The sequence below is a fragment of the Sinocyclocheilus rhinocerous genome, unplaced genomic scaffold (assembly GCF_001515625.1).
Source record: "Sinocyclocheilus rhinocerous isolate Xijiao unplaced genomic scaffold, SAMN03320098_v1.1 scaffold119, whole genome shotgun sequence".
In the NCBI taxonomy this organism is placed as follows: Eukaryota; Metazoa; Chordata; class Actinopteri; order Cypriniformes; family Cyprinidae; genus Sinocyclocheilus; species Sinocyclocheilus rhinocerous.
Window position 1 is genome coordinate 669106 of NW_015654491.1, and position 19588 is coordinate 688693.

General features: G+C 36.0%; 2 protein-coding genes across 3 annotated transcripts in view; both read right to left on the reverse strand.

Annotated features, from left to right (window-relative positions):
* LOC107717091 (alpha-actinin-2-like) overlaps positions 1–3048 on the reverse strand; it is a 19699-nt gene extending 16651 nt beyond the window's left edge. Inside the window, exons 1-2 of one of the 2 annotated variants that reach the window (XM_016523738.1) lie at positions 2922–3048; positions 2195–2540 (exon numbers count right to left, since the gene is read on the reverse strand). In XM_016523738.1, the coding sequence (XP_016379224.1) occupies positions 2195–2323 (129 nt within the window). In that variant the 5' untranslated portion in view covers positions 2324–2540; positions 2922–3048. Of the gene's footprint in view, positions 1–2194; positions 2555–2921 lie in introns of those variants that run through there. The other variant, XM_016523739.1, reaches the window with a different exon arrangement.
* A 1337-nt stretch (positions 3049–4385) lies between these two features.
* On the reverse strand, positions 4386–16042 carry LOC107717052 (prolyl 4-hydroxylase subunit alpha-1-like). Its single transcript, XM_016523695.1, has 16 exons — positions 15810–16042; positions 13258–13334; positions 12940–13036; positions 12676–12827; positions 11503–11640; positions 10860–11008; positions 10591–10681; positions 8585–8765; positions 8497–8509; positions 8080–8150; positions 6470–6569; positions 6285–6338; positions 5672–5737; positions 5394–5462; positions 5206–5302; positions 4386–5057 (listed from the first exon to the last, which is right to left on the reverse strand). The coding sequence occupies exons 2-16, from the start codon at positions 13331–13333 to the stop codon at positions 4987–4989; spliced, it is 1425 nt and encodes a 474-aa protein (XP_016379181.1). The 5' UTR covers position 13334; positions 15810–16042; the 3' UTR covers positions 4386–4986.
* Between the last annotated feature and the right edge of the window lie 3546 nt (positions 16043–19588).

Below are 19588 nucleotides of genomic sequence, written 5' to 3' on the forward strand. Positions count from 1 at the left end.
GAAGTATTCTAATTTGTTGAGATAGTGAATTTTTTTTAAAAAAATGGTTTTTGTTAAATGTGAGCCAAAATCATCACAATTAAAAGAACCAAAGACTTAAACTACTTCAGTCTGTGTGCACTGAATTTATTTAATACACGAGTTTCACAATTTGAGTTGAATTACTGAAATAAATGAACTTTTCCACGACATTCTAATTTATTGAGATGCACCTGTATATACACAAGTTTTCTCATTTAAAATGAACAAAAAGTTAATTTTGGATTTTGCATACTGCATTAGAATAACAGGCAAATCTAATCTAAATGACAAACGTTATGATCCAGTAATGCTGGGTACCGTTTCTTGGAACAAAATGTGGCTGTACTGCTGCCCACATCTGTATTAGGTTGCACTCTCAAATCCACCGCTACCCTTTGGCCATTTTTTAGACTCAATGGAGCGTCTTTTTAATCCCTCAAAACAGGCTCAGTCATTGCTGGGCAGATGAAAGCTTTACTGTGGACTCCAGAGTGCATTCCTGCGAGGTAAGAGTGTAAATTTAGCTCTCTCCGCAGAGTCTGTTTCTGATAAGAGACCTGATGAAGTAGGCCCACACTGAGGAAAGAGATACGAGTGAGAATGCAGTGTATATAATGTGTGTATTGCAATGCTGTGTTGTCTAATCGGACAGGAAAGAATTTCATTCATTCTGGAAAACTTTAGGGTGTGTCTGCACAACATGCCTGCGTGGGGCAATGGTCTAGAAGAATAAGAAAGAATGATTAGACCCTAACATTACAGATCAACAAGCCAAGCAATATAAATCTATGTTTAACATTTGAGCCATAGCTATTTACAAATATCTTGTAAGTTGCTTCGGTAAGAAAGGATCTGCTAAGTATAAATACAGTAAGTGAGGTTCAGTTTAAGGCCTAAATGAATTCTATTATCATCCAACTAGGCCTGAACAACCAATCATGTTCTATTAAGCCAACCAGATTTAACAGAGGATCTATATGCAGACCGCAGGTCCTGTAGACTAAGTGGAGACTAACTTCCTTCCTAAACTTTTTTTTTTTTACTTAAATGGGGCTGCATTTTGTGAATATAGAAAAAAAAAAGATCACTAAAGTCATGTAAAATTGTCTCAAATATATGTGGTCTGATATGTAAGTGTAATCACCAAACATGTCAAAAAATATTACAGGTCAAATACTCATAAATTGACTAAATTAGTTCTGAAAGTGTTTAATCATGACAATCAATGTACATGTTTTACAACTCAGAGTGAAACAAGTGTTGCAATTGTGCTACAGCAAGAGAAGGAATGAATCAGTTTAAGTGAAGGTGAGCCTGCAAGATGCAAGTTCACTTATGTGGTTCTAGTCTATAATAGGATTGAAGCTGTGGATTGTTTAGATATCCCTTTGTGATGACTCTGACCATTAAAACTCCATCAAACAAAAATCTATCATACACCAAATGTAGAGTTTGATATGAAATCAGTTATAGTAGACTACATGTCAGTAAAGCACCTGTCCAATGCAGTTCAGTATATATCTAAAAACGCTATTATAGACTACACAATAAATAAAGGCGATGTTTATATATATATACAAGAATTCCCTGCCAAGGACACCGGATTAAGCTACTATAATGCCTTTTGGTGGGGGATCTAAAATTAGCCCCTGCATCCATTCTAATCCCAAGGACGTCATCCTGTGTTGGAAGCATCTGTTGACAGTCCGCATTCCAATCGTATCAGCAACAGACACACAGAGCCGCGCGCTGCTGCGCTATTGTTAGTTCGGTACCCGCTGCATCCATCCTCAGCACGCGCTCCCGACAGCCGGAGCCAAACCAGACCCCTCCGTGACACTGACAGACCACAGAGCCCATAACGGGACGGGATTCCTTCGCAAACAACTGCTGAATCTAAGCTAAATGACAGCTTAAGATTGATAAATAAATAAATAAAATAAAAAACTTAAGTATTTAAAACTAAGTATTAATACTATTAAATTATTATATATAGTAAATAATTATATAATTATATGAAAATATATCTAAGAAAATATGAGAAAATACACAGGAAAATAAATTAAAGTTTTAACATACATAAACTTAAAGTTAAATGATATTTATCATTTAACTAATTATCTGTAAATCATTATATAATTTAATATTTAAGTGCAAATTAAACAATTCTTACCTTCCGTTGCTGCTTTTCCCATGCTGGATCCAGCAGTAAATCCCGGTCCCATTCTTCATCCTGCATCATGTAATCGTCCGGTTCATATCCATTATCATATGGAACCGAAAGCTCGATCTGATTCATCATTTTCAACCGTTCAAGCGTTATATTCTCCTATTTGATGGGTAAATTGTGATATTCGGCTTCTAAGCTTGAGTTTTTGGGTGTAAGTGGACTCTTCAGTGCCTCACGTGTCTCTTTCTTTCGTGTTGCTCTCCAGTCTCGCGGCCGCAGTGCGCGAGCAGTGACAGCAATGAGAGGAGCGGCTGTCAATTAGTACCGATGGGTCACATGACCTCTTCTCCTTCCACCCGCGGGACCCACAACACTCACAATCGTTATTTTAACGTTAATGTAACAGACAAGCAAACTTCTCCATTACATTTAACAAATGCAGTCACACCTTAAAAGCTGCCTAAACTCACAATAGTACATAACTCACACAGATAAATCTTTTCAAATTAAAGTAAATAAATCAGTAAAAAAAAAAAAAGCGAGCTTCACTGCATAGTTTAATCACTGGTTCTACCAGAATTGCTTAGATTTTTTTTTTGGTGTTCTGTTAAAAAGTTAATTTTAGGTATAAATAATTTATGCTGTCATTTCATAGATCAAAGTCACTTAAAATAGTGTTTATAAGGCAGGCTATATAATAGGGCAGGCACTGGTAATAAACCTGTTTTACCTTTTGATGTCCAAACCCAATGAGGTCTGCCTGGAAATAAAGAGCTACGCGTTGGTTTCCCATTCATCTCAATGGCAATTGCTTGAACGGTGTTGTGTAATATTCAGTTCCATTGAAAAACTGAATATTACACAACTTCAGCTTAGCAAAAGAGATTCAATATACAACCAGGCCAATGCAGAAATTGTTTTGCCTCTTTTCTCAACGGTTGAACAGGAAATTGGACTATACCATTGCAGTCAGAATGGGGGGAGAGGGGTAAAATAAAGCTTACTGTCACTTTAACAAACGTTTTGATGCTTAATTGGTGTATTACTTTAGTTATTGTTAAATATATTGTTAAATATGTAAGTTTGTTAATATTTTGGATATATTATTTTGAGGTTTGTTTTTATTATTAGGTTTCATTATTGAATGTAGTTATTTCTTAACTTCCTTTGTATATATTCCTTTATTAGGCTAAGAGTTTGCAGTTTGTACAATGCACAAGAAAATTGGCTATATGTGTACTGTATGATCCTGAATGGTACAGAAAAAATTAGTTACTTAAATTAGGGAAGAAGACAGAAAAGGAGGGGGGGGGGAAGAGAAAAATAGGAGGAAGAATCAGCAGAAATTCATCTTGATTACACTACAGTCCACTAGGTGGTGCTATGCACACTGAATGCAAAAGAACGCAGGAGGGGTTTTATTGTACAAAAAGGTTCTCCACAAGATGATCCTTGTATTCTCCAATTATGCTGGAGAACATGAATATGAGGTTTTACACAAACTTGTGGAGTTCATGCAGCTCAAGTGATGCTCATTAAAGCACAAGGGCAAAATACCAAATTTTTCATTCAACTTTTAACTTAAATTGTTATGCTGATAATACAATTTGCAATAGGAGATTCCTTATTCAGTCAGACATCCTTGTTACTGTATACTGCTTGAAAATCAATCTCAGAATAACTTCAAGAATGGCCAGTCAACAGCATTTTTCTCCAGACCATCTTGCATTGTGCTAAATGCGTTCACGCATATCATGATTACTTATAAACTGAGGCAAACAAAAGACAACTGAAACTGAGAGCATAGAATTTATTTCTGTAGAAAACTATCACACGTCCATACGCACAAGTACAACAACAACAACAACAACAAAAGAGAACAAATACAAATGAACGTTTTTCGCATTGGCCTCAGGAATGAAGAAAATACTCTTGGGTACTTTTGTAGGTGTTTCAGGGATTCGTAAAACATATTTTTGTAACAGATCTTTTGGTCTTAATACAATTTGCAATAGGAGATTCCTTATTCAGTCAGACATCCTTGTTACTGTATACTGCTTGAAAATCAATCTCAGAATAATTCAAGAATGGCCAGTCAACAGCATTTTTCTCCAGACCATCTTGCATTGTGCTAAATGCGCTCACGCATATCATGATTACTTATAAACTGAGGCAAACAAAAGACAACTGAAACTGAGAGCATAGAATTTATTTCTGTAGAAAACTATCACACGTCCATACGCACAAGTACAACAACAACAACAACAACAAAAGAGAACAAATACAAATGAACGTTTTTCGCATTGGCCTCAGGAATGAAGAAAATACTCTTGGGTACTTTTGTAGGTGTTTCAGGGATTCGTAAAACATATTTTTGTAACAGATCTTTTGGTCTTAAAAGGTTGGTCTTGCAGTTTGCTGTGTTCCCTGTAACAATTACACTAAGGTTTATGGAGTGTTCAGTGGTTTAAATGAAAGACTTAAGTAACTTCTCAAAAAATAGAGGTCTGTTGGAGTTTAAGACAAGACAGAAGTTAAAAATCAATTCTTAATAAATAAACTAAAATAAATCATTCGGTTGGATCTCTGCATATTCATGGTGCTTACATTCACGGTATGTGCTGCCCAAAAACCTCACAACATTTCTGAGTCTAATATTTGGGTAGAAGGGCACGTCAATAGAAGACTGCATAGACTGATGCACAGTTATTCACTCCTTGTACAGACACTCATCCCATACTGACCAAAACTGACACCATGACACTAAACAGGAAATAAAAGAAGAAAGGAATTTGTCATTCATTCTCTGACATTTCACAGGGTCGTCTGAATTCTTGACCTCGTTCATGTATCCATTTGTTTGATACTGGAGGAAAAGAATAGAAGGAGAGAATAAAATAAGTGAGAAAAGAAGTTTGTTACAGATGTTGTTGGCCAAGCATTTACTTTTGCATACTTGCTTCTCAACTGATTAAGGGAATGATACATAAATGCCATATTTACTACAGACTCACCCCATTTGTTGCCTACTAATACTGGACAGGCAGCATGTCTTGTGCTGTAGTCTCCTTCTCCACTGGCAAAAAGGTTATACCAGAACACTGCTGTACCCTGAAAGATAACAACCAAAGAGAGTGAATAGTAAAATTAATCAACTAGTTTACAGATTATGAAAAGTAATTTATTGTTAGTGGTGATTCACCTTTTTAGGCCATACTGCTGCTCCAACATCTGGGAAGACTGTAGCGCCGCCTGCTGACACATCACTCATCTGCAACATATCAAAAGTCATGATAGTACAGCGCATGTATAATTTTACATTACTTTACAATTTGTAGCAAGCATTTTAACAAGCATATTTAATTATAAAATCAGACATGTGATACATCATGTTGAAGACCATAAAATGGTGAAAGTAATAGCGTGTCTTGACATATAGTGTTATATCAAGTGTGTGCATGTGAAAAACAGGTCACTCACATAAAAGAGCCAAGTGGCAATTCTGTTTCCTGTTCCAAGTTCTTTAAAGGCATCTGGTTCATCTTTCTGTACGTATAAAAAAAAACAGTGTGAATCAGGGGCGTAGCCATCATTTCAGAAGTGAGGGGTACAGAAATGTTATATATATAAAAAATAAATAAATAAATAAATATATATATATAAAACATTACAATATAACATTTCTGTAATCTATATAACCTACCAGTCAACAGTTTTTGAACAGTAAGATTTTTAATGTTTTATAAAGAAGTCTCTTATGTTCACCAAGCCTGCATTTATTTGATCCAAAGTACAGCAAATGCAGTAATGTTGTTGAAATATATATTGTATGTGTGTGTATTTATATATACATAATAAATGTGCACAGTACACACACATATATTATGTAAATGAAAACTTTTATTTTGGATGCAATTAATCGTGATTAATTGTTTGACAGCACAAGTTTAATGTGTCCTTGCTGAATAAAAAAAACACATTGACGCCAAACCTTTTGAACAGTAGTGTATATAAACAATATAATAATGCTTTGCTGATTTAAAGGTCTGATATGTGTGTCTTTTTTATCTGTGAAAGAAGGACAGGTACTCACTCTTCCAAAGTCAAAATGAGGTTCATATTGACCGCCAACTCCATAATTTGCAACCTTGGATGAAAAATATTGATTATGACAACATTTCCAACAAAGCAATATTGCAATGGGTGGATTATTGTTACGTGAATGTGCCATCAAGCTAAAAGCATCTTATTGGCTGATTACGTGAAAGCCTCTCTTACCTGCAGCTCTTCTGCTGTGTCCATTTCCAGGCCGGTTATATCCTCGATACGCTGGTTAATCTTTTCAATCGTAGAATGCTCATATCCAAACAGCCAAGCACTAGAATGAGGAAAATGAGTGCAAGTTGAAAAAAAGTGAAACAAATATATACAAAAGCAATTAATATGCCACTATATAATAATAAACAAAACACATGCCACAACATGCACATGAATGATTTTCAGACGTTTTCACATCATGTTTGTGGTGAAAAGACTTCTAACGTGCTATAAAATGGATTAATTTATTTGATTTAGTTATGAATGTGAAAATGTCTGATTGTGGAAACGGACAGACAGGTGAAGCCGTGAAGAGTGGAAAACGGTATTAAAAACAGAGAAGACAGCAGTCGGCAAAATAAGTTCACTCTCTCTTCACACTGAATATCAGAGTAAAGGAAATCAGCAACAGTGAACTCATTCAGGAATAGGAATGAGTGTGACTGTGTGTGTGTGTGTGTGAGAGAGAGAGAGAGAGAGAGAGAAAGAGAGAGGCCCCTCAGCTACTGCAAATCAACTAAAACATTAAACTTAACCATGTTTTCTCACATGAAACTGTTATTTTCCCCAAAGTCATTGCTAACTGATACCTACAATGATTAAATAAATCAATTAATTGCATTTCATTCGCATTACTCTTCAAAAGTTTGGGGTCAGTAAGATTTTTAAAAAAAAGTTTTTCAACAGTAATATTGTGAAATATTATTACAATTTAAAACAAATGTTTTCTATTTTAATAGATTTTAAAAGGTAATTTATTCCTGTGATGGCAAAGCTGAATTTCCAGCAGTCGTTACTCCAGTCTTCAGTGTCACATGATCGATCACAAATCATTCTAATATGCTGATTTGGTGATCAAGAATTTATTTGAAACATAAATTTTTTGTAACATTATAAATATATTTACTGTCACTTTTGATCAATTTAATGTGTCCTTGCTGAATAAACTTTTTTTTTTTTTTTCAAAAGACTCCTACTGACCCAAGCTTTTGAACGGTAGTGTATATACAATTTATTTTAATATATTTATTCTCTTCACATGTCTTAAACTCAAAATCCAACACATTCATAGCTTTTGATGTGAAAGGAACCCTTGAGTATTCCAGCGACTCCACCCAGTCTGCCCATGCTGAGACGTGTGTTCTCAAACATACACACTCATAATAACTAGGATAAGTTAAACCTCTCTGGTGTGGGTGGAAATATGAGTGAGACAACAGAACTATGTATAGCTCTATTAAAAAAGATATTTTAGGTCACAGACTCCAGCGGCTTGTCATGCAGAAACTCAAGGCGCTGTGCTGTACGTGTGCATCCACAATTATTTATTTATCAATTCTCAAATATTTAAAATAGTCAAAATATGAACGGGAGTGTAGGAGAAGAAAGACTCCAACATCTGTTGCCTGTGAAAGTGGGTCACTAAACCTTCTACAGCTAATTTACAGCCAAGTGAAGGTTGGATTTTTGGGCTTAATCCAGTATCCGAACACAGTATGAATTTAAGGGGGCTCTCTAGAGATGATGATTTTGGATAGAATGTTTTGACCTTTGACCTTTTGATCCCTTACATCTTGGAGACTCTGTAATGGGCAGTGGTCAGTTTTCCCGTAATGGGATCGTGCACAGTGGCTCGCTTTAGCTATTCACCATTACACAAAGCAAAGAGGAGAGAGAGAGCAAAGGTTGGAAGAGGAGCAAGAACACACAAAAACATGGACAAAGAAAGTGCAAATAAAAAGAATGAAGAGAACAGAAAAGGAGAGAGAAAGAGAGAGAGAGAGAGAGAGAGGGGTCACTTTAGTGTCATTTTCTGAACTGAAGCTATATAAAGAACAGGGACAGAACTGTACACCAGCAGCGATGCAAAATTTGAAATCATTTTGACTCCTTAGTTATTAGCATAAATGAATATGAGTTACTAAATCCTAAACTTTCAAATTGTAATTTCGAATCACTCTGTCCCTGTTCAAGCCCTCTGCACAGACCACATGACAACTACTGCAAGAAAAAGTAACAAAGTAGAGAATTTCTTACTCTTTCTTTCTTTTATCCAGCACCATATGACAAAAAGGCTATTTCTTCCTCTCTGGCAGAGGGTCTTTGGACCGATTCCTCTGAGAGTCACGTTTGTCCAGCACTTTCTTCTCTCTTTTTTTATCTTCCTGTTCCTTCTTCTCTGCCTCTGCCTTTCTCTGCTTCTCTAGCTGGAACTCAAAGTACTTTAGGTTCCCATTGGCCCTCTGGTGATTCGGGTCTGAGATTCATTTCACACACACACAAAGACAATTCCAAGTTAGAAAAAACATATTTTACTGCCATCAGTCATCATTTCCATGTCATGTAAGTTCATTGTTTCTACCATTGTCCTTATTAACCCATATATGTCATTCTTATCATTTATTAATTATAATTTAAGCCCCTTTAAGGCAAGTTAGTTCAAACAACAGTCATCATCACCCCAGGCAAGGTTATTTTCTATGTAGGTAATAGGCACAGGTCCTATCTACTCAAATAAACTAAAAATCAAAAAGATATATACTAAAATTCTGGCCATTCCCTACAAGCCAATAATTATTACTTAACTAAACAACAAAAAAAATAATAAAACATTAAAAATAAAACTCATTTTAAATGAGTGTTAAATGCTACATTTTAAATGCTATAGACATCATAACATTATAATAATGTATCAAATGAAATGTTAATATTTATTTTTAAGATTTTATAAAGATTACATTTGCCCAGTGCTGTTATTGTTAACTATAACTAAAACTAAAAATATAAAAAATTATTTTCATTAAATAAATATGAAATAAAATATAAATATTACATGAAAAACTAAAAAAAGGACAATTAGAAATGCTGCCTTGGCAACTAACTGAAATAAATAACTTTAAAGGGGTCATATGATGCGATTTAAATTTTTCCTTTCTCTTTGGAGTGTTATAAGCTCTTGGTGCATAAAGAAGATCTGTAAAGTTGCAAAGACTAAAGTCTCAAATCCAAAGAGATATTCTTTATAAAAGTTAAGAGTCAACCACGCCTACCTAAAACAGCTCGTTCTAACACGCCCCCACATATCTACGTCACAATGTGGGAAGATTTGCATAACGCCGCCCAAATGTTCACGCAAAGAAAGAAGGCGTAACTTTGATTCTCGCTGTAGTATTGTTGCTGATGCCATGTCGAGACGCTGTGTGTTTCGTTATGAAAGCGAAACTACTTTGTTTGGCCTTCCAAAAGAGGACAATATCTGCTTTGTCATGCCTGGAGCTGATCCGTGCTGATCGCTGAGGAAATACACGGATCGGCTTTCACCATGTGTAAAAAGACAGTACAAGTCACTATAATCCGTGATTATGTCCCCACTGGATGCAACAAATGCCTCGTTTATAATGAGTTTTAATGTTTTTGTCTCGTCGCTCCGGCCGGGACACGGCATCACAGTATGGTAAGGGGCGTAACATTTCCGTCACACGCTTGAGGTATTCGGCCAATCACAACGCACTGGATAGCTGGCCAATCAGAGCACACCTCGCTTTTCAGAACGATGAGCTTTGTAAAAATCAACGCGTTTCAGAAAGGCGGGGCATAGAGCAGAAACAATAATGTACAGTATGTGGAAAATAATGTGTTTTTGGAACGCATAAACACATATATGCATTACACCAAATACACAAAATAATGTTATTTTTAGCAACATCATATGACCTCTTTAAGTACAAAAATTTCTAAAATGAAAATGAATTAAAAAAACTAATATATAATAAAATAACTAAAGCACATAACAAAAATACTAAAACTAAAATCTTAATAAAAACAGAAGAATTGTGGAATTATCTTCTTTACGTGGATTGTGCATCGCACGGCTCTGCAGCGCGGCTGAATCTAATGTTTTGAGGTTTTGAGGTGTATGTGTGGGCTGTCAGTCAACACACCAGTGTGGATATTCACTGTACTTCGGAATTACAGCTACTATGTCTTAGAAATATGTCCAAAATAAGAAGGTTAACCAGAAACTACATTTTTAACCAAAAAAAGTAATGCAGCTTTAAATGATTAGTTAGATTTTGTTTTACCCAGTTTCAGCATCCTCTTGGTGAGCTCGAGGGCTCGCTCTAGTTCCCCCTGCTGGTAGATGGCATAATTTAGGTAGTCCATGACTGAGACCTTGTCTATGTTTAACCAGAAACTACATTTTTAACCAAAAAAAGTTACGTAATGCAGCTTTAAATGATTAGTTAGATTTTGTTTTACCCAGTTTCAGCATCCTCTTGGTGAGCTCGAGGGCTCGCTCTAGTTCCCCCTGCTGGTAGATGGCATAATTTAGGTAGTCCATGACTGAGACCTTGTCTATGGTGGATTCTTCCCCTTCATCCAGCTGTGTGAGGGCCTGAGCCATCCAGAGCTCTGTGTGATAATAATCTGCCTCAGAGTAAGCAATCTTTCCCAGCTCAAAGCAGTCTGCCACTGTCATCCGGCTCTTGTGCACAACACCTGAGGTCACACCAGTGAGGAGACATAAAAACAAATAGTCTCTATAATTACATGTCATATATTGACTTTCGTTGTTCTAACTATCATGAAACTAATATGATTATGATGCTATTTTTTAGATGTCTATTTCACTGTTGTCCCAAAGGACCTCCTTCTCAGCAGTCAATCAACCATTATGCTACAATGAGGGTTACTTTTCTAAATAACCATCTGTGGACACGCATTTGAAACACACATTACTTCCAGGTGAGGTGTAAACAACGAGATGGATTGTAACAACTGGCGTTTTCTTTTCTTTTTTTTATGGCACAGGTTTTATCACTCTATCCCATGGGAACATTACAAAGATTTTCAAAGAGATATATACGCAAGTTATCACAGACACAGCATGATGCTTCTCATAGGGTTCACACAGACTGTGGTAACGCAATGTACTTGATAAAGATATGCACGGTCTGGAATGCATAAACACACAGACATCTACAATTGCTCACCAGGCAGGTCTCCATTAGAGATGGTGTTGGCAGACAGCTGGTATGTGTCCTGTAATCTAAGCAAAGCTTTGGCTGCTCCTGTCTGGTCCTCGTCTGTTGGGAAAAACTGTCTCTGGACGGTCAGATTGGAGATAAACCCTACAAAAGAGAACAAACAGAGAAGAGAGGCTTGACCTTGAGGATTACAAGATTACAACAGATTAAAAGGTTTATAACACATACAGAGACATTTAAGCAATTAATGCAATTACTAATAGCAGTGGGCTGTATGACTAAAATCATAAATCACTGTTACAGTACACTACCATTCAAAGGTTTGGGGTCAGTAAGAAATTCATATTTTTATTCAGCAAGAACACATTAAATTAATCAAAAGTGACAGTAAAGACATTTATAATGTTATAAAAAATTTCAAATAAATGCTGTTCTTTTGAAGTTTATTAATCAAAGTATATTGTAAAAATATCACAAAAATATTAAGCAGCACAACTGTTTTCAACAATGATAAGATTTTTTTTCTTAAGCTCTGAATCTGCATATTAAAATGGCTTCTGAAAAAGCATGTGTCGATGAAGACTGGAGTAACGGCTTCTGAAAATTCAGCTTTTCCATCACAGGAATAAATTACATTTTAAAATATATTCAAATGAAAAACAGTTAATTTTCATTTGCAATAATACTGCAGTATTACTGTTTTCACTGTATATTTGATCAAATAAATGCAGCCTCGGACTTCTTGCAAAACATTAAACAAAAATCGTACCAACCAACAAAAATTTAAAGTGTAGTGTACATCATAGAACATTGTTATTTCTGCTAAAAATTCAACCTGAAAATGTTATATCGATATTTCCTAGCCATGTGGAAAAGGACAATTGATGGCAAGGCAAGGCAAGGCAAGGCAAGGCAAGTTTATTTGTATAGCACATTTCATACACAATGGTAATTCAAAGTGCTTTACATAAAAGGATGGATACAAAACAAATGCAACAGTCATTCTTTAGTAAATGAACAATAAGTCAGATATCAGCACATGAATAGCTTAACATTATGTAACACTTGAAACAGTAACTATATAAACACGTGATATATAAATAAATATATTTTTAAAGAGATGTATAATGTCATTCTGCCCATCACTAATTACTATGTCAGACTTTGAATGTCACTAACCATTGGTGGTGTCTTTCAGCACCAGGCTCTCCAGATCAGCCCACTCACTGTTGAGTCGTTTCATCAGCTTAAAGGCATTGACCGGGTGCCCCAGGAATCCCTCAGGGTCCTGCGTGGCTGTGATTGTCAGTGAGTCCAGTTTGTCTGCCCACCTGTTGCAGGAAAAGAAGCAGAATATTCACCAGCTGTCTAGTTATTTGTGAGGCAAAAGACAATCTCAACTCCCCAAGCAGACAGACATGTTGAACATGTGCGTTTACTCACTCTTTGACCTGCTCTAGTCTATTCTCCTCTTGTCTGATGTATTCTTTTAGTGATGTCACCAGGTCCTTCTCTGTGTACAGTAGGTCTGTCATCTGACCTACAAGTCAAAAAGCCAAATTCAAAAAGTCACAATTTTTCTGATATTTGCTTACTATATATATATATAGCTTGCAAAAAAAACAAAAAAAAACATTGATGCTACCTTTGAATGACCCCTTGGTCACAAGCACTTCCTGCAAGTTTCGAATGTTTGGCAGGATGTATAGCCTAATAAGGAATGGATACAGTACGGAACAAAACAATGGAAGATCAACTCACCTATAGAAGTGAAGAAGTCACTGTGGGCATACAGGGAATGGAAGAGGAAACTCAACAGGAACCAACACAAAGCCATCCTGAGAGAAACAGAGAGTGTCATATGGGATAAATCTAACACAATGCAATGCATCTTTTTGATGATGTTGTAAAAATGTATTTTTTCTGCCTTTTGATGTGTTAACACAATCAGATACGACAGCCAACTCTCAGGGCAAGGAAAATGCATTACTGAACCAATTATCACACTGAAAATACATTGAAAAATTTGGTTTTGGTTGCCAAACCCCCAGCGCACACCCATTGGGATACACATGACCACAGAGTGGTCACTGCAGGATCAGAATTTCGGCACAAAGGTGGAATCCAGAGGGCAAACAAAGAGCACCACACCAGGCCTGTGGGAAAATCCCTTTTGTGTGCTTAAGCCAGCGTCAGCATGTATAAACAAGATGTCACGTTTGTTTGTTGAAAAGGACAACTACGGCAACCAGGGGAAAGCCTCGGGGCAAAGAGAATGCCTCATTAGACAAATATCCTGATTAAACTTACACACACTGAGAGATCCACACAAAGCTGTTATGCACAAAATCATAAGCACCAGTATTATCAGTATTGTTGTATTATCAGTTACAAATGTTGCATCTAAAATGCATATCAGAGTTTAATATTTTGCAGATGTGTCATGGTATGCAAAAAGCATCTGACACATGAAATATGCAGAAGTAATGCCCTTAAGGGGCCTGCTCTTCTGTGCTTGCTCATGTGCTCTGCAGAAGGAACCTGTCTGAACCAGCAGGCATCTTGCATGAACTACTGGTAATACCACATGTCAGAATAAGATGAAGGGTATAAGATCATCATGAAGGATACAATGTAACACGTGAACTTGCATGCCTTAACATAGAGAACTGGCTTTATCATAAAGATCTACATAGAAATTAAAATCTTAAATCAAATAATTGACTTTCAAAGGTAACATCTAGCATTAGAACATCGTCAACTTTCTTTACTATTCAAAGACATCAAGGGAAATCAAGTCAGAACTAATTCCCAGAATAATCTCCTCTAAACCTCATAAACCTAAATAAAAAAAATATATATCTTAAACCTAATCTAAAGAAAAATCTTGATTTTCAATACTGTATTGCAATTACAACTTTTCAGATTTTTTTCACTTTCACCTAATCAAAATTCAATTTATTTTTTGAGAATATTGCTGATAATTGATAATTGTGTTCCTGTGGCTCGGTGGTAGAGCATTCCGTTAGCAGCGCAAAAGGTCGTGGGTTCAATTCCCAGGAAACACACATGCTGGTAAAAAATGCATAGTCTGAATTCACTGTAAGTTGCTTTGGATAAAAGCATCTACTAAATGCATAAATTATTATTATTAATTCATTATTGCTTCATGTGTCCCATAATATCACTTTCTATGCTACTGTCACTATCCTGTTAATCTTTTGTATCCTTTTAACCAAAAGCCAGGTTGAAACAAGTATTAGCAGTGTGTTTGATGAATTGTCATAATCAATATCATCATAATATCAAAATGAGTTCACAATAACTGTCAGTCCTCAAGCAATGGCTAACTTTAATTTTTCATTCCCATCCTTTTAGGCACCCTGTTACAGTTTTGCCCATACTTGTCTGCATATCTTCTTATAGACATATTTACTTAGATTACAGCACTAGTAAATTAATTTCTTACAAATTGCATACAGTAATTCAAAAGGTCCTGCATAATTACAGGAAAGACCCTAGTGGAGTGCGTGAGCTCGTGAGGGTCCAGTATGGAAGCCGGCCGCAGTTCATTGGGTGCTGAGACACGGAACTGCCACGTCTTCGCCCCGCCCCCTCGAAAATTCGAGAAGAACCGGACTGCAGACTCTTCAAAAAGTTCACAGACAACAGATGCGAATTGCGAAAGGAAAAGATCTGTGCAGCAGGACAGATGGGACTTTACTTTATAAAACATGGAATACTCTACTCAGAGTACTCACTGCAGCAGTGGGTCTGTCCATGAAACGTGCTTGACGCAGAGAAACACTTTTAACATATTTGTAACATTATTTCGCAACATACAATGCTGCAAATAATGTAATGTTCGTTTGCCTGGTCCAAATCCGCTTTAGACCACATACTTATTCTTCATAAGAGAAAAAAAAACTTGAAGAGTTTGTCATATATGAAAAACAAAACCCGAAGTCTGACATCTAATCGCTTAATGAGCTTGAAACTAATTTTTACTAAAGATTCAATCACTGACCACTTAAACTGTTTATTATTGTGACTATATTACTGTGTACTTTGAAGAATGAGTGCAAGATAAACTCGTGCACGTGCGCCACATTTTCACAACCAAAAGAGTTTTTCCAACTCTTTTTAGACATCAGAGTTTTTAATATCAAAGGAAGGAGTTATGTTTGTATTGTTGGTATTATGTATCACATTACATTTGCTCTACCGATGAAAAACAACATTGCAACAATAATTATTTTAACAATAAACCAAACGAAATTTCCTGAGAGGTTGGAAAGTAAATATCCTCGTACCTTTCAGGCTGTCACCGCGCGCAGAGAAACAGTGAATCGATCCAGATGTTGCTCTAGTGATGCTGATGAGATGAGATGAGATGAGGAGCTCAGCATGGATGGAGAACTCTTCTGTGTTTACGATGCTTGTGGTGTGCAGCTGGGCTTTATCCGAGAGGCTGCACCGCTCTTCTTCTCGCCTTCTGGCGGTGGGGATTCCGCTGAGCTACGTGCAGAGTCTCACACACTCTCCCAAACTAATGGAACCAGATGGAATTGAACTGCGCATGCGCATAGTACAGTTCCTACATCTCATTCCATAAGGGCCATCCTTCTGATGTGGTACTTGATACAGCTGGGGGTGTTCATTTGTTCTACAGTTTGGATACATATTTAGCACTTTGTACTGACATTGTATATAATACAATTATCCAACATATAGATTTTTTTTTTAAATTGTAGAATCCATTATGCATCCTTCATTAAAGAAATAGTTCACCCAAAAATGTTATGGATAGAGAAGCTTGTGGATTACTTACATTACTTGTGAATTATTGTGGTGTTTTTATATCTCATTCTGACACCACCCATTCACTGCAGAGGGTCAAGTGAGCAATGATGTAATGCTAAATTTCTCCAAATCTACATCTTGGATGGCCTGAGGGTGAGTACATTTTCAGAAAATTTTCATTTTTGGGTAAATTATTCCTTAAAAACCATGCCATTATGTGTCAAGGCTGAATATTTTATGCACTTATTTCACTTTCAGGTATTACACATTTTATCTTTTGTATTTCATAGCTCTGTTGCATAATGAATATGCACTGAAAAAAATGGGAAGTCATTGTTTTATTTGTATTTTTTTACTTCCAGATGAATTTTTTTCTGTGCAAAAAAGGAGTGGATGTTTCCTTCTCTCTTTCTCCTCTAATGCTCTGTCTTTCTCTGTTGCTTCCTCTCATTTTGATTTATAACAACTGTCTGAGATTTATTGTGGTTAAATAAAGTGGCAGCTGCTATTTATCTTTAAAGTTACTCCTGCTGATTTCAATTCTGAATCTGAATGCAACCTTTGCTTTCCAAATGAACTCTGAGCTATAAAAGAAGCAAACGTTTGTCACAAAGCCTGAAGAATGTCTGTACTTTTTCTGTTTGTTTGTGAAACCATACCACAATAGAGATACAATGGCACGCATTTGTGTTATAATGACAGTTTATTGCGCTCAGTGTAATTGATGTAAAAATATTCAGCATTTCCAAATAATTTAAAAGAAATGTTCTGTATTATTTGAAATGCTCATTTACAAAATAAAAATGTTTAATGTTTTAGCACAATCCTTTGAGAGTTGTCTTCAGTATTTTTTTCAATTCGTTCTTTTTTTTTATCAATTATGATTTCTTGTAATACTCCTGTCATCGCAACACTAGCCAAACATCTGGCTCTATACTAAAATGAATTTGGCACGCTCCTGTGAGACTGATTTCCAACTTTTTCTTTATCCCAGTCCTCAGTGTAAATCATTAAGGGCAGAAAAATGTCAAACACTGCAGACTGCAGCTGTGTATGTTCTGTGCTGTTTTTGTTTACTCTACTGATTCAAACTTGTTTTTTACTAACTTTATTGCTTTTTTGTCCATAGATCTCTCTCCTATATTGGAAGCTTATAAACCAAACATTTATATCATTACAAACCTAAACTAGACACAAATACATTTTGTCACCTTTAGTCCCTCATCCTAAAAGAAAAAAAAAAGCATTTACTGTTTTGTACCTGTTTAAACAGTGAAATCCCATCAAAAACTATTACTTTTTTGCTCCCCCCCCCCCATCCTACTTGAATGTTCATCTTACTAGTTTTGAGCAAATATGAAAAATGAGCATGAAGAGGATTCCTCCTTTTTATGTCACTATATTTTCCTTCAATATTTCTCAGAGACGGATGTCATCCAGTGAGGTGAGGCGCTGACCAAACAGCAGTTCCTCATAGTCAGAGAGTTGCCGAAGAAACCCAGCATTTGGGGCAGCGCAAGCACGTCTTTCCTTCAGCCAACGAAAAGCATGTAACAAAGACCAACGGCGATGCTCCATCAGGAATCCCAACGTCAGCACTGAGCTACGACTCCGGCCGAGGCTGCAGTGCACCAACACCCGGCCGCCTGGTGCCCCCGGTGCCCCCCGCAAAGCCTCAGCAATGAACCGAGAAGCTTCTGGAAGGGCCTGCCGAAGATCCTGCTGTGCGTCGTCACTTAGCCGTAGCCGAAGATAGCGTAAAACACTCGGGAAGGCATCTGAGATTTCAGCTGTGGCATTGACCACATGCGTAATGTGAAGGTTTTTGATGATACGGTAGTCATGTGCCTGCGAGGCAGAGCCCTGGTACAGCGCCCCCTCCAGGATTTCAGAGGCATAGATGGTGAGGGAGCGACGCTCTGACTCCAGTAGGACCATGCGAGGGGTGCACAGACACAGAAAGGGATAGAGAAAGTGAAAAGCAGAATAGCCCCCCTGGAGGATTACAGGGTCCATTCCCAAAGCACTCAGCTGGAAGAAACAGTGCTGGAGAGTAGGAGAGTCAGCTCGTGCCTCCTGACTGCCAACTAGAGCACAAAGCCACATATACATCCATAGTTATACATTATTATTTTTATATATTTATCATAATATTTGTACTTTATTGTATTTTTATTATATTATTTTATAAGTATACATTATTTTAACATATTATTTTCATTGTTGTAAATAATACAAAGTTATTATTATTATTATTATTATTAAGTCTAATAAAACAATTAACATAATAATAATAATAATAACAAAGATAAAGATAAATACAATAATTAATATAAATAGTTATATTTATATAAATATACCTTTTAAAAATAACAATAATTTGTTTAAATAATAATAATAATAATTTAGTTAGTAAAATGTCTAAACTGGACTATCAAAATAAGGTGTTACCTATTACACATATTGTCATTTATTTGACATATTATAAATTGTATTTATAAATAACACTTTTTATATTAATTTATCAAATTATTTATCATCGCAATTTTATTTTTAAACATAATGATATAGCGAAATAATATTTTTTTTTAATTATGAGGTTATGTTACACTTTATCAATTATTTATCAATTAATATAAAAGTATTACAATAACTTTTTGTTTATATTATTATTATTATTACCATTTTATTTAATGTAATTAATTATATTTATAAATAATGCATTTATATTGATTTATATATATATATATATATATATATAGCATAACTTCATTTATAAAATGTATTTAGCAATATCATTATTATTATTATTTTAATTAGACAGGTTTTTATTTTTTTAGGTTTTATTTTATTTACATTATGAGAATGTTATACCTGGACTTTGGCCTTCTTCAGCGTATAGCAGTATTATAGAAAACTCCTGCAGCTGAACACAGCTTATCAAACAGCCCAGTTCTGGATGCATCACTGTCACACTGGCACGGGCTGTGACCAGGTGACTCTGCTTATATCTGCACATGTATACACACACACACTAGTTAGTTACCATTAAACTTAAAAGACAGAACCACTCACAGTCCTTTCACTGAACGACGTGTATGTTTATGTGCATCACTGTTACCTCTCTGCAGAGCGGCAGTCCAGTATAAGTATGTAATAGGGATCATGCAGTGAAGGCTGGCCTGCTTCAGCATTCAGGAGGTTGTATACCTGCTGTGGGGTCACATAACCTCTTTCTATATTTACCTTTTCTGGAAGTGCAGGAATCAAAAGCTCTTTCACACAAAAA